The sequence below is a fragment of the Tauraco erythrolophus genome, chromosome 6 (assembly GCF_009769465.1).
Source record: "Tauraco erythrolophus isolate bTauEry1 chromosome 6, bTauEry1.pri, whole genome shotgun sequence".
NCBI lineage: Eukaryota > Metazoa > Chordata > Aves > Musophagiformes > Musophagidae > Tauraco > Tauraco erythrolophus.
Window position 1 is genome coordinate 70,593,523 of NC_141470.1, and position 26,997 is coordinate 70,620,519.

Below are 26,997 nucleotides of genomic sequence, written 5' to 3' on the forward strand. Positions count from 1 at the left end.
GTTGTCCTCAGGGCAGAGCCACCAGACCATCGCCTCTTTGAAAAACGATGGACTCCACCAGACTTGGGCAACGTCCAACGCTTTCCCGTCCAAGGTGGGAGACCTCTGCTTGGGCGCTTTCCAGCGCAGGCAGAGCTGCTCCAGCAGCAGAAACAGTCCTGAAGACTAATTAGAAGAGGTCTGAAGAGGTTTACAGGTTGTGGATGGCTGATGACATCCCCCCTAAGGACTCCAAACCACTCTAGACCCATCAAGAAGGTAGGAAGTCCCTGAGAAGGCATGTAGAGAGGTGGAGAACACCCAGCCGCATGGAGAAGACCTGGCCACGTTTCTGCGTGACACCCTGGACCCACATGATGCCCATGGGGACAGCACTGATCTGCCCAAGGTGTTGGTCCTGCTCTGAGCAGGAGGTGAGACCAGAGACCTCCAGAGGCCCCCTCCAACCTAAATGAGTCAACTAGCACGCTGGTTCATTACTGAAATCTCTGTTCGCTCACTGGAAAGCCCCTGAGGGATCCAGAAAACAACATGAAAATGAAGGGGAGGTGGCACAAATCCTTGGGCAGCTCTCCACATGGCCACCAGCTCTCAGGACAAACACATCCAACCTGGCAAAAGCCAAAACTGCAGCTGGAGACTTCCATACACACCTTCTCAGCTACCAACTCAAGCCCCATGCATCTCAACTACACATTCTCAGGCTACCAACGTTATTCACCCTTTGGCCTGAACTTGATCTGCAAAACCAGCCAGCCTGCTCCTTTATCCCTACACAGGCTGTCATGGAGAGGTGACCATCTCCCCACGCTCTTCATCCAGCTCCTGCCAAAATGGGTCAAATTCAAGAGCTGATCCAAGCAAGAAAGAGCCCTTGGAGCCAACTCAACCACAATGCAAGTGAGAGAAAATTGCATGACGTGCCGAAGGAGCACCCTTCCGAGCAGGTAAGGAGGCCAAAACCCAACCGTGAGGACAAAAGCCAACCTCCTCGCATGTGGGGGGGCCATGGCTGAGGAAGTCTGCACTGTGCATCTGTGGTCAGATTTTTTCTGCACACCCTTTGGAACCTCAGGAAGGAGGATGCACCCTGCAAAGGATCTGCTGTCCTGCAGCAGCTCAGGGCTCATGAGAACCTCGCTGGAGGGTGGAGGAGAAGCACCAGCCTGAGACACCTCCCATGAGCGGCTGTGGTCAGAGCAGCAAACAGCACAGCTCTGCTGAAGAGAAACTTTACGGAGATCACGAGAAGTCTGGTTTTGTCAGATAAGAAGAAAGAACAGGAAATGTCACGAGGTTTACTACCAAGCAGCTGAAGATTGAGTCCGTTCACCTCGAGGGCGACTAATGAGCTTTGTGCAGCTCTCAGTGCATTCAGGCCACACTTCAGGGCTTCCCAAGGCTGCAGAGTGGGAAGACCCATGATAAACCCTCTCCTAACAGGTACCAGCTCTAGGGCTGTCCATGCCCCCATAATGCTTTAGAAAAATGGGCACCAAGAATTTCTCCTGTTGCTTTGGTCCTCAGGAGGCTCAGATCAAGGTCTTGATGTCTGTCCATCTGAGATGACCCTTTCAAGAGGCAAAAGACAGGGAGGATCTGGCAGGGGGGGTTGGGAGCAGCGACAGTGAGGAGATGGTGCCCCTGGGCTCCATGAGTGCACAGGGACCTCCAGGGACATTTAACCTTCCCCCAAAGCCACAAACCTCAACAAACTGGATGTGGCCTCTACATAAGGAGCCACTAACACCATATTGACCTGAGAAGATGTCTGCAGACACTGGGGACACACCAATCCCCATCAGAATGGTGCCTGCAGATGTGAAAGCAAAAGAAGCAACGGGGGAGAAGGTGGTCTCCTCAACTCATGCCCCATACATCTCCTGCCTCTTGGCATCCTTGCGTGCTTGGCCCAGGGCTCTCTGCAGGGCACACAGTCCCAACCCCATGAGCAAATTTACCTTCCTGCACCTGACACTTGCCTGCCCCTCCAAGGTCTGGTTGAGGAGAAACACATCGAAATGGAGAATAAACTCTTGTAAGGTTTAAATCTCTTGGGTTTTGATTAGATCTAGGGAAGAAATTTTTTACAATGAGGGTGGTGAGGCACTGAACCAGGTTGCCCAGAGAAGTTGTGGCTGCCCCATCCGTGGAAGTGTTCAAGGCCAGGTAAGATGAAGCTTTGAGCAACCTGGTGTAGTGGAGGGTGTCCCTGCCCATGGCTGTGGGGCTGGAACTAGACGATCTTGAAGGTCCCTTCAAACCCAAACGGTTCTATGATTCTATGATAAGGTGATTTCTGCCTTGAAACAACTCACGTGTCACCTTCCTCCTGCTCACGGCAGCATGGAGAGCAAGCTGGAACCCCAGCCTCCTACCCCAACTTGGCTGGCAATCACTTTCCTGCTCTTCTCAGCCCTCATGGGTGGTGAATAACTCACCATGAAGGGTCTGACGCAATCCAGCCCAGCCCCACGGTGAGGCTGAGGCCACGGCAGCCATGCCACAGCTGTTCGCTTTGGGCTCTGCCCTTTGGAAAACCCAAACCCACCCGATGCTGTCGAGGAAGGAAAGGGACAAGGCCAGAGCCCAAAGATCATCTTGTGGGTGCTCCTCACCTCAGCTCCACCCCAACCAGACATCATGGCTGTAAACATAATGAAGCCCTAAGGATGATGCCTGCTACACGCAGAGACACACTGGCACTGTCCTGGCATCCCCCAGTGACAGCGGGATTGTGAAGACACATTTCTCACACCCTTGTTGCATTTAAGATCCGTTCCCCGACTCCCAACGCTGACTTATCCTACCTCGCTCCCATCACGCACCTGCTCCAGAGCAGAACCAAAGACACCGAGATCAGAGAGGAATCCCATCAATACCGAGCATCTCACATCTGCCAGCAGCTGGCATTTTCTCACCCAGAATGGCCCAAAAAGCACAACTCCTCCAAACCCACGCTTAGCACAACACGCTCACTCTGCAAAGATCCACAGCTCCGGGGGTTTGAAGGTGACCGAAGCCTGAAGGGTCCCTTCAGCATTCCCCATAATGGGATCACATCTCAGAGCCACGGCTCTCGGACGTATGGCCGTGCTCCCCGCACCGTCCCGGAAGGATGTTTCAACGGGTTCAATGCTCTTAAACTTCACCCAGCTTCAGCTCCTGGTCTCTTCTCTGGGACACGGATCAGATGGAAGCAAGTAAGGGGGAAAACACGGCTCCTCCGCATCCTTGCGGACGCTGGCGCTGCCCCCAGGTCCCCAGGCTGAGGATAAACCCCCCAGAGCTGTAAGCGCACCGGTCCCACCATGCCCACTGCTTTTCCACGGCCACGAGGACTCGATGCCACGTTTCCTTGTTGGCAAATAAGCCAAGATTTTTATCTAAAAAAGCATTAGCAAACCCAGGCGTCAGCACGAATCCTGCCCCGTGCCAAGCCCAGGGCTGAAGCACCACTCAGACTTGGCATAAAAGCCCAAACCACTGGTGAAGCTCTCCCCAGTTCCCACCCCACAGTGGTTTCAGAGCCCCAATGAGATGCAGGGCCAGGGCACCCTCTTGGCCACCACACCAGGGATGCTCCAGGCACCCATCTGGCCGCAGGATCCCACCCTGGCTGTACTGTCAGGGCTGACACAGAGAGCGCTGAAATGACCTAATTATAATTAGCCCACAAACCCACCCCAGTCCTGCCACTATTTCCCCCGAGGTGCCAGTTGGGAGGTACTGGGAGGTTTCTTGGCGCCACCTTACTCCAGGCATCTTCCATAATTACATCTGTGTCTCTGTGCAGGGGCACTGACGGCGATACGGGGCACCGACGGTGGCATGGGGCACCGATGGCCCCGTGGTCCCCACTGCCACTGGCGACTCTGCCCACTGGGATGGCTCTGCCCGGTCGGAGGATGCTGTCGGCAGCAGGAACGATGCTGAGCAGTGCAGCATGGGGTAAAGCCAGCAACGTGGCGGAGTTTGCAGTGGGAATATCCCACGCTGTGCCAGGGATTTTTCCCCTTTGGCAGGATTGTGTGCGATCCAGGAGGGAGCGCTGATGCTCGGGATCCCTGAGGAGCTCCAAGGCTCAGGCAAAGCCGCTCCTTCCCACCCAAGTCACTCCCTTTTACAAACCTGGCTGCCCAGCCAGGACCTTCCCAGCGCGGAGAGCCGCTCGTAGGGATCACGGCAGGAGGGACAAAGCCACTTCCCTTCCCAAAGCCCTCGGGAGAGCAAGTGAGGGTGATAAACCTGTTAAACCAAGACACCAGCTCAGCTAAAGGAGCTTATCTGCTGCGGCAGTGCCTCTGCCCCGTGCCAGGTACCGCACTTGGGGTTCACATCAGCACCCCTGAGAACAACCGACCCCTCCTTGCATCTCAGCAGGCTTTTGGATGCAAGACAAAAGCATCACCCACCACCGGAGACCTCCCCGCCCTGCCGGTACCCACCGACCACAATCCAGCAACGCATGAACCTTCCCGTGGATAATTAGCCGGAGTTACGACGATGATGACGGACAACGGGGGAAGAAAACGGCTGCGTGCAAAGCCAGGGGAGGATGAGATAAGGTGAAAACTAGATGTGTGTGGTAGGATGGGCAGGTCGTGGTCAGCTGCTGCCCAGGAATCATGGCGGGTTCCCCAGCTGCATGCCAACAGCAAGGTGGGGATTTTTAAGGCTTGGCACGGTGCCTTTTCAGGGATTTTTTTTTTTTTTCCCACTGAGCACGTGAAAAATTGGGTTTGGTGTCTGAAGTCCATCACGCCCACACGAAATGCACGAGATGTAGGATTTTAGACTTCAACTTCGGCACAGCCACATCCTCGCCCAGCCCAGGGGCTGGCTGCATCCAGCTCCCGCTGCTCCCCAGCCCTCAAAGCGCTGGCGATGCGCTCGGACGGCGTCGATCGGAGACATCAGTCATTCATCCCTGGCCTGACCCAAAGCCCAGGCTCAACAGATGCCATCCCAGCAACTTCGGATGGCGTTTGGAGCAAACCCTGCTTCTCCGTGGAGCCAAATCCGTGTCCTCCCGACACTCCCTCACCGAGGAGCCACGCTGCATCCCAGCCCTGCCCTGCAGCATGGGGTAGCATCTCCCACTGCCTTTCATCCCAGCCCTCCTCCCGGCAGCCGCTGTGGCCACGCGATGCAGCTGAGCAAAAAAGCAGAGAGGGAGAAACGACGGGAAAAAGAGTCTGAAAAGCAAGAAAAATCGAAAACCCACCCTAAGCCCTTTGCTTGTTCTTCCCGCTTCTGTGCCGGCCGCGAACGCACATGGCCGCATCCCGCTCCCACATCCCGCTCCTGCATCCCGCTCCAGTCAAGCTGAGAAGCGATGCAACTCCTGACAAAAATAGTGCTTTTCCCGGGACAAACCTTTTATTCCCAACCCAAAGCAGGGTTATGGGCTGGCGCTGCAGCCCTGTGGTCCCCAGCGGCAGCACATGTGTCACAAGCGTGCCGGTCTCAAGCATCCCAGCACGCGGGATGGGGAGGCACAGCCACCCCTGGGTAGTGCCTTTGGGGGGCACGGGGGTCTGCGGTGCCCTGGCACTGGCTCATCAGCCCAAATTACTATGGTAACAGCCTGCGCCGGCGCCTGGCCGTCCTCCTTCAGTGACTCACTGGGTTTCAGAGGGAGAAGTGGTGCCTCAGATGCTGCCGGTTGGAGGCCAAAGTGCTGAAAGCTCAGCAGGAGCATCCACATCTGCGGGGTCGCCAGGTGGGAAGGCATTGCCCACCCTTGCCAAATTCGACTTTTTATGGCGTTTTTCTGCTTGCGGCCACCCTTGCACAGGGTGGTAAAGCAGCAGGTTGGCTTGGGGATTAATAATAAAAATTGAGCGTCGTCACCGGCTTGCAGCCATCCCACCCGTGGGAAGCCCATCGGGCACCCTGCTGCAATTGCCTTGATAACCCCTGTGCTGCAAGCGGGCCAAAATTTCTCCGGCAGAAAACGATGCGAGCGGCATGCGGTGCCAGCGGCAGCAAGCAGCAGCCCCTGCTCCCTCTTGCAAGCAAATGCAAGGCTGAAAAAGCCAGAAAAAAAACCCAAACTGGTGCCAAGCGAGCAGCACGGCCAGTGCCTGGTCTCGCAGGAGCTGGGGCAGGATGGCACTGAGCCACGTGCCCCTGTAGCCCACAGTACGGGGTGAGAAAAGCCACGTTATAACCCCGGGAGCACCTCAAAACATCCTCCTGGAGAAAGGCTTCGCCCCGGGGCTTTCCTGGCAATAATTAATTGAGTCATATTTCAATCCAGCCAGCGGCCGTATGGCAGAAAAGAGGATTAAAATCGCATGCTCCAGCTGCATTCAGGGAAATCCAGTTATAAGGAAAAATCCTCCGTGCCTGGCCCCAGCCTGCTGCCAGGGTACATGTTGCTGCCACCCGAACGGCCCCGGATCCTTTCCCTCCCATGTCCGGGGAGCACAGGCTTGCCGGAGGGGCGATGGTTATTTAGAAATTTGGGGGTCTGGAGGGAAAAAGGGAACAAAATGACACACGATGCCCTGCCCTGCGGACAGCAGGTACAGCAGTGGCAGAGGATACATGTCCCAGGTCACTACTCCTCGGAGTAACGCGGTTTAAGTTCATGAGTAACTCATTTGTAATGGGTGGGGAATCGCTGTGCTTCAAGATTTTCCTTAAATATAAATCCATTTTCATAGAACCCTAGAATGGTTTGGGTTGGAAGGGACCTTCGAGATCATCTAGTTCCAACCCCCCTGCCATGGGCAGGGACACCCTCCACTACACCAGGTTGCTCGAAGCCTCATTTTCCATGGAAGAGGCAAGAAGGTAGAAGTTTTTTTCCTGATTCCTCTCCCACTGGGGCAAGCGAGCCCTGGGCTGGGTTTCCCGGAGCACATCTTCCCGGCTGACAGGTGATTTTGCCAGGGTTACTCCACCCGAAGCGCTTGCACGGCAAACCACCGCTGGGAAAAATAAGGATTTCAATGGAAACGATGGGGAGAGGGCAGCGGGGATGGTGGGGTGTGGTGCCTGCATGGCTGTTACCCCAAATCCTTCCCCCTCCCCAAGCCAGGCTGGGGGCAGATCCATCCCAGCTGAGGTTGCTGCAGGGATTTGGGGTTGGGAAAGTCTCCCCCTTCCTTCCCAGGGAGGAAAAAAAAAAAAAAAAATAGCGAAAGAAAGAACACTACGTCTCATTCATCGGCGGAAAAAGCCCTTCCTGTGATGGCAAATCAGTTGATTAACTGGGATCAAACCCTCTAAATCCAACCTTTGCTGGGGAGGCTGAACTCTTTGTCCGAGGAACCTTCCCCCGGCCCCGGCAGCCGCCCGCCCCCGGCGGGACGGGGACCCCCGCCCCGCGCCCTCCCGCAGGTGCCACCGCCGCCGGGGCTGCGGGGTCCCCGTGGGGCGGGGGGCGATGCGGGGATTGGTACCCGGGGTGTGTGTGTGTGTTTTTGGGGGGATTTTCTGCCGATTTGGGCTTGCGGCTGAGCCGTTTTGGGGGCCCACGGGGGTCACCGGCAGCGGGCGGCCGGGATGGGGACCGCCCTACCCAGCTCCGCTGTGCCCAGTGCGGCCGGTCTCAGCCCTCCCAGTGCTCCCAGTGCCCCCAGCCCCGGCTCCCCCCGTGTGCCCGGCGGTACCTGGAGGCGGGCGGTGCTGCCCCGAGTCCCCGCGGGGCGGGCGGCGGCGGCGGGACGGCGGGACGGCGGGACGGAGGGATGGAGGCAGGGATGGAGGGATGGAGAGGGGGGACGGAGGGGGGGCTGCGGGCCGGAGGCAGGAGGAGGGTGGTCAGCAGCAGCCCCGAGCGGCGAGTCCCCACCCAGCTTTGTCTGCGCTCATCCCTCTGCCTACAGGAAGCGGCTCGGCCCCGACTTCCTCCTCCTCCTCCTCCTCCTCCTCCCGCTGCTCTTGCTCTCTCTTCTCTCCTCTCCCCTCCGATCGCCCGGGTTTTGCAGCTCGCTTTTCTCCAGACCCCGCTGGCCGCAGCCCCTCACCCTGCCTCAGTCCCTCTCCCGGTCTCTGCCTGTGCCCATGTCCTTGTCCTGGTCCCTTGCCCCGATCCCTGCCCCAGTCCCTTCCACTGTCCCTTGTCCCTGTCCCTCCCCACTTACCGCCCCAACCCTGCACCCCAAACGTGCCACATACCAACCCCACAACCCTCACACCCACACCCCCTTGCACCCATCCCACACCCTGGACCCCACAGCCCTCTGCACCCATACAGCTCTCTGCACCCCAAATCCCTGGGCAGCCACACCCCCCTGCACCCACCACACCCCTGCACCCCACACATACCCCCGCATCCCCTTGCACCCCATCACACCCCTGACAGCCCACGCCCCCGTCCCTCCACCCACAGCCCCACTGCACCCAGCCCTGCCCTCTCTTGCCCCCCTCCCCACCTCACAGCTTCAAACACCCCATGCCCACATCCCCTATTGTGCCCCCCTAAACCCTCCAGCTCTCACGCCTCTCGCCTGGTGTGGGATATCCTGACCAACACCGCCCCCCTGGCACCCCCAGCCCCCTCCCTGCCCGCTCTATGCTCCTGGCTATACCTTCAGCTCTGATTTTTGGGGGTCTCAACAGCCCCATGTTACACGTAGCCCTGGAGAGGGCTGGGGCTGGGAGCATGGCAGAGCTGGGGGGCAGCACGGCCCCCCAAAACAGGGCGCTGCAATCTGTGCCCATGCTTGCAGCAGCAGCAGCACTGCTGGGTCCCATGGGATGCAGGTCCCATGGGATACAGGTTCCCACGGCCGGTGGGCACGGGCACCCTGCGAAGGATGGCACTGGGAGCCCCCCAGGGCTGGCAGTGATGGGCAGGGAGGGCTGCGGGTGACCCCTTGGCTGGCCAAGGTCCGCAGGGCTCCTGGCAGGGAGGTGCTGGCTGCCATAAACCGGGTTTCCCCTCCCGTTTCCACAGCAACACTCGATGACCGATTTCCTTCCCTGCCCAGCAAGCTGGGTGCAGGAGCTCGGCCCTGGCACCTCACCCCAGCACCCACAGAGCCCACTCACAGCTTCCCCCGGGGTCCTGGCACCTGCCTCGGGCAGTATCCAGTGCGGGGTCCCCCCACCACATACACATTGAGCCACCAACCCCAACCACACTGCAGGGGACACACGATGCTGCCTTAAATCATAGAATCACAGAATGGTTTGGGTTGAAAGGGACCTTCAAGATCATCCATTTCCAACCCCCCTGCCATGGGCAGGGACACCCTCCACTACACCAGGTTGCTCAAAGCCTCATCCAACCTGGCCTTGAACACTTCCAGGGATGGGGCAGCCACAGCTTCTCTGGGCAACCTGTGCCAGTGCCTCACCACCCTCATTGTAAGATATTTCTTCCTTAGATCCAACCTAAATCTCCCCTCTTTCAGTTTAAAGCCATTGCCCCTTGTCCTATCACTACACGCCTTTGTCGAAAGCCCCTCTCCAGCTTTCCTGTAGCCCCTTTAGGTACTGGAAGGCTGCTGGAAGGTCTCCCCGGAACCTTCTCTTCTCCAGGCTGAACAGCCCCAACTCTCTCAGCCTGTCTCCATAGCAGAGGTGCTCCAGCTCTTGGATCATCTTCGTGGCCTCCTCTGGACCCGTTCCAACAGCTCCATGTCCTTCTTGTGTTGAGGATCCCAGAGGTGAAGGCAGCACTGCAGGGGGGGTCTCACGAGAGCAGAGCAGCGGGAAGGCTGCCAGCACCACGGAGCATCCCAGGGAAAAGGCCAGCGCGGGTGCGAGGCTGCCTGGGGACACACTGGGATGGGAACTGGAGGACCTTTTCCCCCTGGAGACCTTTTTTCCCTGGGGATCTCTCCTGCGGTGAGATGATGGAGCAATGGGAGGCCAAGCCATTAAACACCTTCAAACAGAGGGGGGGGTCATTTAGCAGTGTAGCTGGGGGTACTTGCCTTTGCTAAATATATCCTATGGGGAGGGGAGAGCCCCCTCCCTTTCCCACCCCGGGGCAGCAGGGCTGGCTCACTCCCCACACTCATGTCAAAAAAAAAAAACATTCAACATCTGGTTTTAGGAAAATTTCAGGGTTTTTTTATAGTCTGAGGATGGAATTCGGAGGCTATACTTAGTAGCAGACAATGCAGCCCCCCTCCCAGAAGCCACTCGCTCCCTTGTCCTCCTCCCTCCTGCGTGAGGCAATTAACTGCCCCCAAAAACGTCCGGTGTTGGCAGCAATCAGCCGTGAAGGCACTGAGACCCGCAGCCTCCCGCCGGTCAGCACCCGCCTTGCTGAGGCCAAGGGCTATTTTTGGAGGACAAAGGGAAATGGTTGGTAACATGCAATTATTTCCAGAGCCCGTAGAAAAGGCGCAGGATGCTCCCTGGCACCGCTCCGCCATGGATGCTGAGGGTGCCAGGAGAGGGGGGCAGCGGGGATCCCCCACACCAGAGATGCACAGCCCCACGTCTCCATCCCCGTCCCTCTGCCAGGGCAGCTGGAGGAGGGATGGGTGGCAAAGGCAGGCAGGCTTGGGTGCAGGTCCCAGCGATGGCCCAGGCTCCTGGGTGGTGGCCCCAATGGTCCCAGCATTAGTGCGGCACATGGTCGCATCCAGGCCCGCAGGATAGTGGTATGTGCTGGAAGGAACCACTCAGGGAGCTTTACTGATGCTGTTTTCCCTTGGGAGGAGCCCTGAGGAGAAGGACTTGGGAGTGCTGGTGGATGAGAAGCTCACCATGAGCCGGCAATGTGCGCTGGCAGCCCAGAAAGCCAACCGTGTCCTGGGCTGCATCCAAAGCAGCGTGGGCAGCAGGTCCAGGGAGGGGATTCTGCCCCTCTGCTCTTTTCTCCTGAGACCCCACCTGGAATACTGCGTTCAGCTCTGGAGTCCACAACACAAGAAGGACATGGAGCTGCTGGAGCGCGTCCAGAGGAGGCCACAAAGATGATCCGAGGGCTGGAGCACCTCTGTTGTGGAGACAGGCTGAGAGAGTTGGGGCTGTTCAGCCTGGAGAAGAGAGGGTTTCGGGAAGACCTTCCAGCAGCCTTCCAGTATCTAAAGGGGCTACAAGAAAGCTGGAGAGGGGCTTTGGACAAGGGTGTGTAGCGACAGGACACGGGGCGATGGCTTTAAACTGAAAAAGGGGAGATTTAGATGGGATCTGAGGAAGAAATATCTTACAATGAGGGTGGTGAGGCACTGGCACAGGTTGCCCAGAGAAGCTGTGGCTGCCCCATCCCTGGAAGTGTTCAAGGCCAGGTTGGATGAGGCTTTGAGCAACCTGGTGTAGTGGAAGGTGTCCCTGTCCATGGCAGGGGGGTTGGAACTAGATGATCTTTGAGGTCCATTCCAACCCAAACCATTCTGTGATTCTATGAACTTCATCTTCTGCAGGAAATTGGGATTTTGCTGCTAATAACGGCCAACTCATCACACCAGACCAAGCAGCCGGCCCTTATCCTCCCCCACCACTTGTGTCTCAGTACTTAAGAGTGGGTTGGGTGCGAGAGAATAAATACACAGAAGACCAAGAGCTGCTCAGGTGCCTGGGCAGGGGGACATGGGGACACAGAAAGGCTGTGGTTCTCAGTGCCTCACGCAGCAGCTTTCATCAGCTGGAGGAAGGAGGTGCCAGGCTCAGCAAACCTGGCAAAACCAAGCAGAAAAGAGCTGGCTAATTATGTACCCAGGAATTTAATTAGCACTAGGGGTGAGGGAGGCGGGAGGGTTGCCCTGGATGGGGCTGGGGACGGGGGGGGAGGCTGCAGCACAAACCCTCTATCAGCCACTGGAGAATCCACACGCTTCACCCGAAACCATCAACTGGGGAAAGCAGAATTGAAGAGCCGCCCCTGCCTACGTGCTGGCGGAGAGCGAGGCCTCGGGAAATCCCCAGTGGGTGCCTCGGGAGCGGAGGCGGCGGCTCCTCCAGTGTCCCCATGCTCGCTCGGCCCGACGCCGGATGCCGTCCTGGGCTCTCGGGCATGATCCTGCTCGGGGTCATGTCTTTAAGTAACACAGTGGAGGTCCCTCCTTTTGGGAAACCCACCCGGGCGCTGCTCCCAAATACCCATCCCACCCTCCCCGAGCTGAGCCGGCTCCAAGCAGAGGAGGGAGGAGGAAGGGGGATTGAAGGAGAGGAGCGTGGCAGAGAACGGCCTCGCTCATCACACTGGTGACCACTGCCTCTCCTGTGGCCAGTGGCCCGTGGGGGTGCAGGAGCCCTTCTTCTGGCCCCGGGCAGCGCTGACCTCCCCCACCCTTCTCACTGGGACTGCTGGGCCCAGCCAGCTCCATGACGGCAGCCACCCAGGGGCTCGACCCTTTACGCCAGAGCAGAGCCCACCGCATCGCCTCCAGCTCCAAACAGGTCAGGGACCCCCCCAAGCACCCCGCACGGGGCTCACCGGGGTGCACAGCCAGAGCCATCGGCATAGCCCGGCTGCAAGGAGAGCCAGCAGTCCCACCTGGAGCCCTCCCTGCCACCACCCCTCCCCGCACCCCCACTTATTTCGGGAGCTTAACCCCAGTGCCAGCTCCTGCAGGTCCCCCCATGCCTCCTCCCCACGCAGGAGCACTGGAATCAGGCACTGCTTTCCTAGAAATCACCAAAAACCAGGATTGAAAGGATCAGCCCATCCATGCCCCCCACCAAAGGCAGCAATTGCCATAACCCGTCCACCGGAGCCGGGTGACGCTGGAGCAGAGAGCAAATAAATGTAACACGTTCCTTCCATCCATCCCATTTCATCACTCACTTAAGCCCGGGACCGTTTTTAAGGAGCCGAAGGAACGCGAACAACTGTCACTTTATTGTCGTTTCCAGCCGTACCGCAAAAGGCACACAAAAAAACTTCCTTGGCACGAAAGAATCTCGCGGCGGGGTTTTCGTAGGGTCTTCCCTTGCGTTTTCCTTGAGTTTTTCTTTTGCAACACGGTCACCGGCGTCTCCCATCGCCCTTGATGGGAACATCCTTTCACAGAAAGGACAGTTTTGTTCGTGCAGATGGGCACGGGACTCCCCCCCCCCCCGGCCCCCTCCGCAATAAATGGCACCTCCGTGTCCCCCCCGCTCCCTGGCACAGCCCCACTGACCAGGTACCGGTGTCTCGCCCGGCTCCGCTCCCGCTTGCCCAGGGCTGAGCTCCATCGCAGCCCCTGGCATCACTCCAGCCCCAGTTGGCACAAGTCAGGTCGGGTTTGGCTGCTGGATAACGGGGTGGGGGGAGAAATGGAGGGGCCCTGCTCTAGCTGTGCCCCCCTCCCCGCTATCTGAACGACGTCGAGCGTTTCTTTACACAATTTATCCTCCTGCTCTCTCCAGCTACGTGTTTCTGCAAAGCCGTGGGTGAGGGTCCCGTGGAGGGGGTGCCAGCAGGGACCCCCCAGCTGGGCGCTGCGGCCCCGCTGCCTCGCAGGGGCTGGCGAAGGGGCAAAAAAAAAAAAGAGGCTGGGGATGAACTGAAGGGATTTTCCTGCCCGGAGCAGCCTGTGGGGTTCCAGCATGGCAGCGTTGCTGGTGCACCCACTGATCCCCACTGGCCATGAGTGGGGGTCTGCAGTGGGGCAAACCCCACCATCCCAGCCTGGGACATGGTGCCTGTAAGAGAGGCTTTTGGGGTGCTTGCTGGGGTGCCCCCAAAAGCAGAGTGGGGCACACAACCCCGCACTCCCGGGCACCATCCCTCTGCCTGCCCCGGGGGGCTTCAGGGGGGACGAGGAGAGGGACAACCAGTCTCCAGCTCACCCTGCCAGCATTTGGCTCTTGGGGGTATTTTCCCATCATATCCAACGTCGCCGGCTCTCGTGCCAGGTGGGATGAAGCTCTGGGTTTGGGACATGTCATGCCAGTGCCGCGGTCCCGCAGAGCCATGGCAGCACCCAACGCTCTCCCCTGCCGCAGTAACACCGAGGTTTTTTGCGTTGTGCCAATAGCTACGCTCCTTCTCTTTTGGTACCAACTCCCCCTTCTCGGCTCCCTCCCCCCAACATTTCTTAGAAAAATAAGATTGTGCTTATTTATAAAATAATAATAATTTGTTTTAAGAAAAGTTTCCAGTTAAAAAAAGGTGGTGTATCAAAATACGGCGCAACTTTGGCTGTCAAATGGCTAAACTCTAATTAAAAATATCGACTAAAAAGGCATTGTGCTGTGAGTATTAGCTGCTGTAATGCTTTACCCTCCGGTACCGATGGCAAATATCACACCTGGGCAGGTCAGCTTCCCTGGGACACCCTCAGAAGCTGCCCTTGGCTTTTTCCAGCACATCACCATCATCCTTTGGCAGAACTATTCCAAACTGTTAAGAGACTTACGAGACACATGAAAAGCCTTGGTAAAACACAACGGAGGCTGCGCCGGGAAGAGCCACAATTCCAACGCGGTTGCATACATATTCTTCTCGAGAGGAAAGTCTGTTTTGTCACCTTAGCGCTTAGAAAAAAATACACTTGTTTATAGGGTTCAGTAAAGAAGAGAGGCAGATCCTTTGTATAAAAGGTATTTTAGAGCGGAAGTAAAATGCAAATGGGTCTGTAGGATCCAGACATATATAAACATACGTACCTCGATATATTTATATATGTAATCTCTAGATACTCAAAGTTTGGGATGCAGTATTGCAGCATCCTTAGCGGTGACCTATTCTTTTCCATTCTCCTCTGCTTTTGGTTTGCTTGGGTGGGTCTTTTTGTCTCCCAAAAAAGAAAAAAAAAAAAAAAAAGAAAAAAACCAAGCTGCCAAGGGCTCCGAGAGCTCCCAGCCGCCTTGCTGGGACCGCTCTGGTGTCTTTTGGAAGACCGAGGCTGATGCTCTGCCCCAGCAGCTGCTGGCCGTGCCTTCCTCCACTGTCTGTCACCCATGTCCGGAGACCCCGGAGACCCCCAGCTCATTATTGCTTAATTCTCCCTTCCCATACTGGCCTTTAGGGTATTTACATTTCTTTGGCTTGACTCGAACTCAACGGTCTGGCACTTTTTCTCTGGCGCCAGCTGCCACCAAGCCACCGCCAGAGCTGCTGGCAGTGCTGAGGATGGGGACAAGGAGGAGCAGAGGCCACCTCGCCATGGGAAAACACGGATCGGCTTCTGCTAGATGAAACGAGTCGCGCTTCCCCCAGCCGAAACCAGCCAGCTTGCGTTTGGCACAAACTCATCCGGAGGAGAAAGGATGTCGGGGAACCGCCGGTGGGACTCCGCCGTGCCCGGGGGTCTCCATCCCACCCGCTGTCGGAAGCCATCCTCCGAGCGCAACGCTTTCCGCGGCCTCGGTTTGCGGGGAGCGGGACGGGGCGGGGAAAACAGGCGACGTCGACGGCATCCCCGTGGCGCTCAGACCACGAACTCGGGGACTTCGTCGTGGGTGAGATCCAAGGAGAAGTATTTGCTGGTTCTTTTGACGGGGAAGGTCTCCTGGATGTTGATGCACTGCTGGGCCAAGCAGCCGTTGCAGTAGAGCCCTTCCTCCTCCAGCCCGTGGGCACAGCCGAAGGTGTAGCTCTGCGCCGTGTCCTGGCAGAGGTTGGCCAACTGCAAGAAGTCCTTCTGGTAGAGCCGAATGTCATCCAGGCTCAGGCTGTGCCGATCCGTCGACGTCTTCGGTTTCCTGCACGTCGTCTGGGCAAAGCAGAGAGGTGGGGGCTCAGGAGCTGCCAGGGAGCCGAGGGGAGGGGAGGGTGAGGGAGAGCCCCACGCCCGGTGCCAGCAGGGTTTTGGGTTTCCCCAAAGCTCCGCCAACGCTCCGTACCTGGGGTAAGGAGTCGGTGCTCTGCCCCCGCAGCTTCACCACCGTCTCTGAGGAGCTGGAGGTGGAGGAGCTGATCTCCTTCACGATAAGCCCTGCGGGGGGGAGAGAGGAAGAGGAGGGCGGTGAAGGTTATTTCGAGGCTTCGCAGCTCTCTCGGGATCCCTGCCTGCTGCCCTTGGGGGTCTGCCCTTGCTTCAGGGTGAAGGCACCCTCTGTTCAACGGGGCCCCAATGGCTTTGCTTGCAACCAGTATTCCTACAAAGCATCCCAAATTTGCACTGGAACAGCAGCCCCAGGGAGCCTGGCACCACCAAGATCTTCCAGTGGACCCAGCGTGGAGCTGGCAATGCAGGTGGCTCTCTGGGTGCAGGCACAGCCTGGAGAAGCCAGGCTCACATGTGTGATAACAGGACCCGTGCTCATGGAAACAAGCGAGGGGTTGTCATGAAAACAAGAGCAGGGGCCAGCAACTGGGAACATCACTGAAACCACATCCGTTGCCTGTGGGAAACTCCTGCTGTCGTCCCCTGGTATCTACAAATAACCCCGTGTGCCTGGGCACAGCCCCCCGTGCTACAGGGCAGTGGCATGGAGCAACAGCCTGCTCCAAGGAAAACCTGCACCTTTCATAGAACCATAGAATGGTTCGAGTTGGAAGGGACCTTCAAGATCATCCAGTTCCAAACCCACTGCCAGGGACACCCTCCACTACACCAGGTTGCCCAAAGCCTCATCCAACCTGGCCTTGAACACTTCCAGGGATGGGACAGCCACAACTTCTCTGGGCAACCTGGTCCACTGCCTCACCACCCTCAATGTAAAAAATTTCTTCCTTATTTCCAATCTAAATCTCCCCTCTTTCAGTTTAAAGCCATCACCCCTTGTTCTGTCACTACACGCCCTTGCAAAAAGTCCCTCTCCAGCTTTCCTGTAGGCCCCCTTTAGGTACTGGAAGGCTGCTATAAGATCACCCCAGAGCCTTCTCTTCTCCAGGCTGAACAGCCCCAACTCTCTCAGCCTGTCTCCATAGCAGAGGTGCTCCAGCCCTCGGATCATCTTTGTGGCCTCCTCTGGACGCGCTCCAGCAGCTCCATGTCCTTCTGATGTTGGGGACCCCAGAGCTGAATGCAGCACTGCAGGGGGGGGTCTCATGAGATCAGAGCAGAGGGGCAGAATCCCCTCCCTGGACCTGCTGCCCACGCTGCTTTGGATGCAGCCCAGGACACGGTTGGCTTTCTGGGCTGCCAGCGCACGGTGCCGGCTCATGTTGAGCTTCTCATCAACCAGCACCCCCAAGTCCTTCTCCTCAGGGCTGCTCTCAATCCATTCTCCGCCCAGCCTGGACTTGTGCTTGGGATTGCCCCGACCCACGTGCTGGACCTTGCACTTGGCCTTGTTGAACTTCATGAGGTTCTCACAGGCCCACCTCTCCAGCCTGGGGAATTCCTTTTTACAGCTTCACCAAATTTACCCCATCCCTCCTTCGACCCACTGGGCAAATAGCTTTTCCCAGTGTCCCAAACGGACTCCCCGGGCTAGTTCCGCTCTGCCAAGCACCGATGGTGTGACTTGCACTGGGGAATTGGAAATAAAAGCAGGTGCCGCCTTACCCGAGTGCCCGTTGAACTTGCGCGACAGCAGCATGTCCTCCGTGATGTAGACACACATGTCGGGGCTCACCTCCATCTCGCCAGCCTGCTCCAGCTCCCGGGGGTCATCCACCAGCATCTCAATCTCTGCAGGCCAGGAGGAGGAGGTGGGGCGGGTCACTGACGTGCACCTTCAGAGCACCCTCCAACCCCAAGCACCCGGTGGGACACAAGCTGAAGAATCATAGAATCCTAGAATGGTTTGGGTTGGAAGAGGCCTTCCAGATCACCCAGTTCCAAGCCCCCTGCCATGGGCAGGGACATCCTCCACTACACCAGGTTGCTCAAAGCCTCATGCAAGAAGCTCGTATTTGGGACAGTTGGTGTCTCACCGTCATCCTGGGAGTCCTCCTCCAGCCGGTCCTTCCCACCGCTCTCCACTCCAGAGGTGTGGGAGCTGCCGTGGCTGGTCATGGAGCTGCAGGTCTTCAGTTTGCGGTGGGCTCCGGCGCCCGGGAAACCGTCCTCAGGCCCCATCTCCCGGGGTTTGGGGTCAGTCTCGATGCCGGAGGTGTGAGAGCTGCTGTGGCTGGCGGTGGAGTGCCGGGAGAGGCGCTTGTGCCGGATGCTGCCGGCGCTGCTGCCGCTGGCCCGCGAGCGCTTCTCCAGCTGCTCCATGTCCAGGTCGAGGGTGTCGCTGATGTAGGACTCGCGGTACTGCTTCTTCTCTGCGAGGCCAGCGGCACGCCGTCGGCACGCGGCAGCCTGCGCCCCAACCCCTTGGGAAGGGCATGGACTTCCCCAGCACCCAGCGGCACCCACGGGCACTGCTGTCACCCAAGCCCAGCCAGGTGGCACAGCAGGAGACAGCCCTGTCCCGGTGGCATTTGGGGATGGTGGGGTTGGGAGCCCTGGTGTGCTCTGTGCTGTCTCTCCAAAGGAGGAAGAGGAAGAAGAGGAGGAGGAAGAGGAAGAAGAGGAGGAGGAAGAGGAAGAAGGGAAGAAGGAAAAGGAGGAAGAAGAGTAGGATGAAGATGAGGAGAAGGAAGAAGATGAAGAAGAGGAAGAAGATGATGAGGAAGAAGATGATGAGAAAGAAGACGAAGAGGAGGAGGAAGAGGAGGAGGAAGAGGAGGAGGACAAGGAGGAGGATGAAGATGAGGAGAAGGAAGAAGATGAAGAAGAGGAAGAAGATGATGAGGAAGAAGATGATGAGAAAGAAGGTGATGAGGAAGAAGCCGAGGAGGACAAGGAGGAGGAAGAGGAGGAGGATAAGGAAGAGGAAGAAGAGGAAGAAGAGGAGAAAGAAGCAGAGGAGGAGGAGGAAGAGGAAGAAGAGGAGGAGGAAGAGGAAGAAGAGGAGGAGGAAGAGGAAGAAGGGAAGAAGGAAAAGGAGGAAGAAGAGTAGGATGAAGATGAGGAGAAGGAAGAAGATGAAGAAGAGGAAGAAGATGATGAGGAAGAAGATGATGAGAAAGAAGACGAAGAGGAGGAGGAAGAGGAGGAGGAAGAGGAGGAGGACAAGGAGGAGGATGAAGATGAGGAGAAGGAAGAAGATGAAGAAGAGGAAGAAGATGATGAGGAAGAAGATGATGAGAAAGAAGGTGATGAGGAAGAAGCCGAGGAGGACAAGGAGGAGGAAGAGGAGGAGGATAAGGAAGAGGAAGAAGAGGAAGAAGAGGAGAAAGAAGCAGAGGAGGAGGAGGAAGAGGAAGAAGAGGAGGAGGAAGAGGAAGAAGAGGAGGAGGAAGAGGAAGAAGGGAAGAAGGAAAAGGAGGAAGAAGAGTAGGATGAAGATGAGGAGAAGGAAGAAGATGAAGAAGAGGAAGAAGATGATGAGGAAGAAGATGATGAGAAAGAAGACGAAGAGGAGGAGGAAGAGGAGGAGGAAGAGGAGGAGGACAAGGAGGAGGATGAAGATGAGGAGAAGGAAGAAGATGAAGAAGAGGAAGAAGATGATGAGGAAGAAGATGATGAGAAAGAAGATGAGGAAGAGGAGGAGGAAGAGGAGGAGGAAGAGGAAGAGGAAGAGGAGGAGCAAGAGGAGGAGGACAAGGAGGAGCAAGAAAAAGAGGAAGAGGAGGTGAAAGAAGAAGAGGAGGAAGAGGAGGAGAAAGAAGCAGAGGAGGAAGAGGAGAAGGAGGAGGAAGAGGAGATGGAAGAGGAGAAGGAAGAAGAAGAAGAGAAGGAAGAGGAGGAAGAGGATTAGGAAGAAGAGGAGGATTAAGATGATGAGGAGGAAGAAGAGGAAGAAGAGAAGAACAGGAGAAAGAAGAGGAAGAAGAAGAGGGAGAAGAGGAGGAAGAATAGGAGGAAGAAGAGGAGGAAGAAGAAGAGGAAGAAGAGGAGGAGGAAGAAGAGGAGGAGGAAGAAGCGGAGGAGGAGGAGGAGAAGGAGGAAGAAGAAGAAGAGGACGAGGAGAAGGAGGGGAAAGAGGAAGAGTAGCAAGAGGAGGAAGAGGAAGAAGATCTTATGCTTGCACGAGGGCTTTCTGGGCTGGGAGACGGGACATGGGGCACTGGGAAGCACTGCAGGGAGCAGGGCCAGGGGCTGCTGACACACGGTCAAGGGGGTCATGGGCACAGCCACCCCCGACACGCTCCCAGCCACGGGGCCAGTGCAAGGACCAGGCGCTTGGGCAGGGAGAAAAGCCGGGTGGGAGCCCGGCACTGGTGGGAGTTGCCCTCTGGGGTTGGGGGCACCTACCCTCGTTCTCCTCCAGCTTGCGGACCTGGCGCAGGACGGGCTGCAGGTTCATGTAGAGCCGGTGGCTGCTGCTGAGCAGGTGCAGGAGGTGGCGGGAGCGCAGCGGGCAGCCCGTGTAGTAGATGAGCTTCCTGGCCGAGGGCAGCCCGTCTGGCAGGATCTCAAACTTCTTGCCCTGTGTGGGAGAGCAGGAATCACAGAATGGTTTGGGTTGGAAGGGACCTTCAAGATCAACCAGTTCCAACTCCTCTGCCATGGGCAGGGACACCTTCCACTAGATCGGGTTGCCCAAAGCCTCATCCAACCTGGCCCTGAACACTTCCAGGGATGGGGCAGCCACAGCTTCTCTGGGCAACCTGGTCCAATGCCTCACCATCCACAGAGGGAAGAATTCCTTCCTTATCTCTGATTGAAATCTCCAGCCTGTACTTGGGATTGCCCCGACCCACGTGCAGGACCTTGCACTTGGCCCTTTTGACCTTCACGAGGTTTGCACAGACCCACCTCTCCAGCCTGTCCAGGTCCCTCTGGATGACTTCCCTTCAGCAAGCCCAGAGAGAAAAACACTCTAACTCTCACCCAGCCCTGCTGCAGTCGACCCATCAACCCCCCAGAGCTTGTAATCACCCTGCCTGAGGTCTGCCCACCACTGCCCCGTGCCCAAATCAGCGCCCAGGGTGACACGGGCAGAGACACCCTGCCTGGGGACGGCAGCACTCACCACGAACACCAGCTTCCCCACGTTCGTCCAGGGGAAGTCGTAGAGCAGCTGCTTTTCTTCGTCCAAGTTCTGGAAAAAGAGAAGAGGCAGTGGAGCTGGGGCTGGAGCGGGGGGGCATGGACCCGGCCCCTCGCCCCAGCTCAGCCGCCTACCTGGAAGATCTGGATGCCCCGTGTCGTCAGCCCCAGCGTCAGGGAAGCCTCCACTTCCCTTTTGTCCTACGGGGGGAGAAATTTCCAGGGTTTTAAATACAGAATTTGCAACACAAAGTGGATAAATCTGCCCCCCACTGCCAGGTATCCTCCTCCGATCATCCCACCTCCCCGCACAGCAGCAACAGCCGCAGGCGGTAGGTGCCACGTTAATACAGTATCATTGAGGTTGGAAATGACCTTTAAGATCACCCAGTCCAACTGGTTAATTAATAATACTTATATTAATATATTAATGATAACGATACACACACACAGCACCCGGTTGCATCCTCTAACACCCTCCCTGGTACCTTCCCCCCCCTCATCGCCCAGAAACACCCCGGCTGAAGGGTCTGGAAAAGCAGCGTAACCTCAGAAAATGTGGCAGGACCTTCAGAAACAGAGCTGGGGCACTTGGATGCTTGAGCCCAACCTGCTCCTGCACCGGCAGCCCATGCTCTCCCGAAGCCTTCTCCTCGTTAACTCCAGGATGCTACAAAGTGGTATGCCAAGCACCAGGCCCAGCAAACCAACCGCTTCGTCCCCAGGAGAAATACCCAGCACATATTTTTTAGGGAGGGGATACTGAAAAGTAAGATCTCGGAAATCAAGCTGTGTGGTGTGGTGGACACGGTGGAGGGAAGGGATGCCATCCAGAGGGACCTGGACAGGCTGGAGAGGTGGGCCTGTGAGAACCTCATGAAGTTCAACAAGGCCAAGTGCAAGGTCCTGCACATGGGTCGGGGCAATACCAAGCACAAGTCCAGGCTGGGCGGAGAATGGATTGAGAGCAGCCCTGAGGAGAAGGACTCGGGGTGTTGGTTGATGAGAAGCTCAACATGAGCCAGCAATTTGTGCTGGCAGCCCAGAAAGCCAACCGTGTCCTGGGCTGCATCCAAAGCAGCGTGGGCAGCAGGTCCAGGGAGGGGATTCTGCCCCTCTGCTCTGCTCTCGTGAGACCCCCCTGCAGTGCTGTGTTCAGCTCTGGGGTCCCCAACATCAGAAGGACATGGAGCTGCTGGAGCGGGTCCAGAGGAGGCCACGAAGATGACCCGAGGGCTGGAGCACCTCTGCTATGGAGACAGGCTGAGGGAGTTGGGGCTGTTCAGCCTGGAGAAGAGAAGGCTCTCGGGAGACCTTCCAGCAGCCTTCCAGTACTTAAAGGGGCTACAGAAAAGCTGGAGAGGGGCTTTAGACAAGGGCGTGTAGTGACAGAACAAGGGGCAATGGCTTTAAACTGAAAGAGGGCAGATTTAGATGGGATCTAAGGAAGAAATTTTTTATATTGAGGGTGGTGAGGCACTGGCACAGGTTGCCCAGAGAAGCTGTGGCTGCCCCATCCCTGGAAGTGTTCAAGGCCAGGTTGAATGAGGCTTTGGGCAACCTGGTGTAGTGGAAGGTGTCCCTGCCCATGGCAGGGGGATTGGAACTGGATGATCTTTGAGGTCCCTTCCAACCCAAACCGTTCTGTGATTCTATGAAAACTCACAGCTGCCTCCCTGCACCCTGGCAAACCTCTCGCCTCTCTGTAACTCGCAGAAAATGGCAGGATTTATAAAAAAGCTCCATCTCCCTGTCTCTGGGAGCGAAGCTCTGCCCGCACGTCGCTCCGCTCCAGCCAGCACGTGCCCGTCCAAACACAGCTCTTCCCAAAATACCTTCAAAACCACTTGGCAGTCACTCCTTCCAATAAAAAGCAACTTCGAACGCGAAACCCAAGGCTGGGCTCGCGGCCGGGGCTGCTCACCTTGTACAACCTGTAGTAGTGCACGGCCACGTCGTCCAGCCGGACGGCCTCCTTGATGTACTTGAGGTGGGCTTCGGAGGCCGTCAGGGCAAACTGGTCTTTGTGCATGTTTGGGACGTGCTTCAGGATGTAATCCTTGCCCCTCTTCGCAACCACCTGTTTGGAGGAGAAGAGAAGCTCATCCAGGGCAGCTGGCTGCTCCGTGCGGGCTCGGAGTCGGCTGCCAACCCCAGCGCTCCTGGGCAGCGGTGATTCCAGGGGAAAGGGAAATCAGAGCGATACACTCCATATATGCAAGCGGGATTTCCCACTGGGAAGGGCACGTTTGCTCCGCACGCCCATCCCGGGGGGCTCACCCCACCAGTGGATGCCCATGCCAGGGCAGGGAGAGCTGCAGCGTGGGAGTCCCTGCGTGGCTGGGAAGAACACAGAGTGGGCAACGGTGCCCAGAACTTTTAGTAGTTGTCCCCTTGCCAACTGGCACCATGTTCTTGCTGCAGGGACGGTGCCCCTGCTGAAGGGGGGTCCCTGCCAAAGTGGGGGTCCCAGCTGGGATCTGCCTGTGCCATTACTGTGCCATATGGGACCGCTCCCTACTCCGCTCCTGCGCAAAGTCATCAGATCAGCATCACCCCGGCTCTGCCTGCCAGCCAGAGGTGACCTGGGGCTGGGTGTCACCCTGTACCCTGCCTCAGTTTCCCTCCAGGACTATCCCAGGAGCTGCCTACACCCGTGGCCACCACCACCAGCACAGAGGCCGCCAGCTCCCGAAGGGCTGCAGACCCCGAGCGGGTGCACGCGGTGACGGCGGGGTGACACCGCGATGGCACGCAGGGAAGCCCTCGCCAGCATCCCTGCGGAAAGCTCCGGCAGCGGCGTGGGGGCACCCCAGCCACCACCCTGACCCCAGCCCTCCCTGCCCGCAGCTATTTCCAGCCTCGCAGTTGTCGGAGGTTATTAATAACGAGGACTGAGCCAGGGACAGGGAGGCAGCAGCGACGCCGGACACCCGGGAAGCCTCGGAGCAGCCTCACGGGGGTTGGCATAAGTCGGGCACTTACCCAGGCAGGGAAATAAGCTTCGGGCTCGAAATATTTCCCGTAGTGCTTGTTGCGCTTGAAGTCGCCCAGGTCGGCTTGGAGGGCGAAGGCGGTGAGGAGGAAGTAAGCCTCCTCGCGCAGGACGCACTGCGAGTGCAGCACTTGCTTCCGCAGGTGCCAGTAGTAGTAGTAACGCGCCGTCCGGTCGCTGCGGGGGGAGTGGAGGGGAGAGGGGAGGAGAGGGCTGCAAGCGAGACACCCACCCACTCACCCACCCACCCACAACCGAGACCACGGGGTGGGAGACAGCTCCTGGCTGTCTCCCTGGCTAGGCGGGCGCAGGGCTGGGTGCCGGGGCCGTTTGCCACCTTCTCCCCGTGCCTTGCAGTAGGTGCCGTGAAACCCCAGCTGCTCCACTGAGTATTTCCAAGCCTCTCACCACCAGAATAACCCCCCCGAAAGCATTCCCATGGGTCTCCAGCTGCCACCGTGCCCCCACACACCCAAGACCCCGAAAATAATTTTTTTCCCCCTAAAATGGGACCTGAAGCTCCTACCCAGCCACAGGCACACGCATGAATTAATATCACGCGTGACATGGGTTGGGCTGTGATAAAACCCTAAACACCATGTCCCCAGTACCCCAAAAGGCTTCTTCCTTGGTGGCTGGGAGCAGCCCTGGCACACGGAGTGGCAGGGAGCAGCCGCTCAGCACCCACAAACACCCCCAGCTTTTGGGGTGCCGGCAGCGTCCCGAGGCTGCGCAGTCCCTGCCCGAGCCAGGGGCACCCTGGGGTGCTCCCCACCCGCCAGTCGTTCACCCCGGCCGAGCCCGGGTGGGTGCCCGGCACGGTGGGGCCAGGTTGGTGCACCCTACCTGATGAGCCTGCCATTCTCCACGTAGTACTGCACTCGGAAGTGGATGATCATCGGGGGGCCAAACTGGTCGATCCCCTGGAACGGAGGAAATATTCAGGAGCCCTGTGGAGATGCTGGCATCGTGCCCCAGCATCGCACCCTTGCCCCTCTCATCAGCTTGCCCAGGGCCAGGTCGGTCACAGCCACCCCCTTGTCCCTCTTGGGGCGACGAGTCCACTCGCTAATGCCAATGGTGTTTTTTTCCCAAATTAAGGGTTTAACTCCCATTTTTTCCCCCAGAATGCTGGAACACGGAGCGGATTCGGATTTCAAGATGCAGGTGGCTGGGTCCGAGGTCCCCAGGGGCTCCGCAGCCGCTCACCACTGCTGTCCCTCCCCACCCCATCGCCCCCCAGCCCCCAGCTCAGGAGCCTTCCCACCCCTTGGCACGGGGCGTTGGGATAATTAAAAGGTGCTTTGGGGCAGGGGGAAAAAACAAACACTCGGTTTTAGAAACTGGTAGCAGGGATGCCTTCCAAAAATCTGCTGGAATATAAGGAAAGGAGGGAGGAGGTGGGGTGGGGAGCGCGGAGGATGCGTCCCCAGCTGGGGCATGTGGTGGCATTCGGGGTGACGGCCACCGAACATCATCGGGGTTTTGTTTTGCACGCCCACCCCCCAACCCCACACTGGCTAAAGCCAAGTGCCCCCCCTTCCCTCCATCCCCACCCCTCGGCTGTGTTCCCATGTCCTGGAAGTGACCTGCGATGGGGACAGAGGTGGCCTTACTGCCGTCAGCTCTCCATGCAAGACCTCACCGCTGACCTTGCTGGCCTCCTTCTTCCATTCCTTGGGGCAGTACTTGTAGAGTTTCTGGGCCAGGTCCATGTACACGTGCTCATTGTCTGGAGGGGGGACGCACAGAGGTGGCATCAGCATTCCCTTCGTGTCCCCTGCATCCCACCCAAGCCCTGCCCCAGCTCCCCTGACCCACAGTGGCACAGGGTGGGGGTCCATAACCTCCTCGTCACCTAACAAGAGGCCACCCAAGGGCTGGGTAAATTTTCACCCACTTTTGGGCAACCACGGCACCGCGCCAAGCCGTGACGGCATCAGGCTGGACCAACCGTGGGCACTGAAGCCACAGTGTGAGCCCCCCCCGACTTACTCTGGATGACGCTGAGCCCGAAGAGATGACAGTCCTTCAGCCTCAGCAGGTCACACACCTGCACCAGTAACTCGTGGCACAAAATCTTCACCTGAAAAAAAAAAACAAACAAACCCCACATGTGCTGAGCGGGGCTGGTGGCATCGAACCCCCCACTGGGCAGGACCAGGGGGTGACTGCTGGGCTGCGGGTCTCCTTCTTCCACCCCAAAAGCAGGGTGCCAGGCTGGGGCGCAGCCCCACAGCTCCCCTGGGGATGGGATGTATGAGGGACCACGGGGCAGCTCAACATGCACGGGCAGTGGGGCAGACCTTGCTGTGACCAGCCCAGCGCCAGGAAGGTGGCTTTGGGGGCAGAAAACAGGATATTGGGTGGTGGGCAATGAAAAAAATCCAAAGTACAGGAATTTCACGTTAAATGCTATGCCTGAATGAGAGCCAGACCCCCCTCCTGCTTATTTACTGGGGTACACGTGGCTGAACAGCCATCCACAATGGATGCGTGGAGCGAGGATGGAAGGAGGAAGGACCACGGGATGGCATGTGGTGGGTCACTTGCCAAAAATCATAGAATCCTAGAATCCTGGAACGGTTTGGGTTGGAAGGGACCTCAAAGACCACCTAGTTCCAAACCCCCTGCCATGGGCAGGGACACCTTCCACTAGACCAGGTTGCCCAAAGCCTCATCCAACCTGGCCTTGAACACTTCCAGGGATAAATCAGGGCACTGCCAGCAGCACGTTGAGCCAAGAAGGAGCAGGAGAGTAAAAAGTTGCTGCAGCCTTCAGGGGGAACAACTTGAGCGTGTCTCTCCAGCAGAGCAGGAGCAAGCAGGCTCTGTGCTAAAACCGGAGCTGGCAAATGCACCCCAGGTGTGATGAGCACGTTGGTGCTCAGAGGGTTACCCCGGCCCTGGTGCCGCCTTACGTTGATGATGATGTTGAGGGAGTCGTCGTTGGGGAGGAAGATGCAAACGCTGCGGCGGTCCTGCATGACTCGGTTGTTGTGGAAGGTCAGTTTGTTCATCGTGGTCCGGGCTCGGGGCTCGGGGCGGGCGCTGGGCACCTCACCGGCGCGCCGGGGCGGCCTCGGTCCCCGTGGGCGCCATCCCTGTGGGTGAGAGTGGGGCTGAGCACAGCGCACGGCATCCCTGGCATCCCTCCCACCCACCACCACGGCCCCCAGAAGTGGGAGGTCCAGGGGACGCCCAGAAACCCCCCGCTCGCACCCCCCCTACATCCCGGCGCGCCAGTCGGGGCCGCGTGGGATGGCAGGCAAACCC

General features: G+C 57.9%; 1 protein-coding gene across 3 annotated transcripts; it reads right to left on the reverse strand.

Annotated features, from left to right (window-relative positions):
* Positions 1-15,278: 15,278 nt before the first annotated feature.
* FRMD6 (FERM domain containing 6) lies at positions 15,279-26,741 on the reverse strand. 3 transcript variants are annotated; one of them, XM_086613386.1, is made up of 13 exons: positions 26,643-26,741; positions 25,717-25,807; positions 25,374-25,453; positions 24,568-24,644; positions 23,712-23,898; positions 22,651-22,806; positions 20,862-20,927; positions 20,710-20,778; positions 19,989-20,163; positions 17,675-18,010; positions 17,304-17,429; positions 15,694-15,785; positions 15,279-15,563 (listed from the first exon to the last, which is right to left on the reverse strand). In XM_086613386.1, exons 1-13 carry the CDS (start codon positions 26,739-26,741, stop codon positions 15,279-15,281), a joined length of 1,839 nt encoding a protein of 612 aa, XP_086469512.1. The 3 variants fall into 3 exon arrangements, with proteins under 3 accessions (XP_086469512.1, XP_086469511.1, XP_086469510.1); XM_086613385.1 differs by having other exon boundaries at positions 25,338-25,453; XM_086613384.1 differs by having other exon boundaries at positions 25,311-25,453.
* Positions 26,742-26,997: the final 256 nt, after the last annotated feature.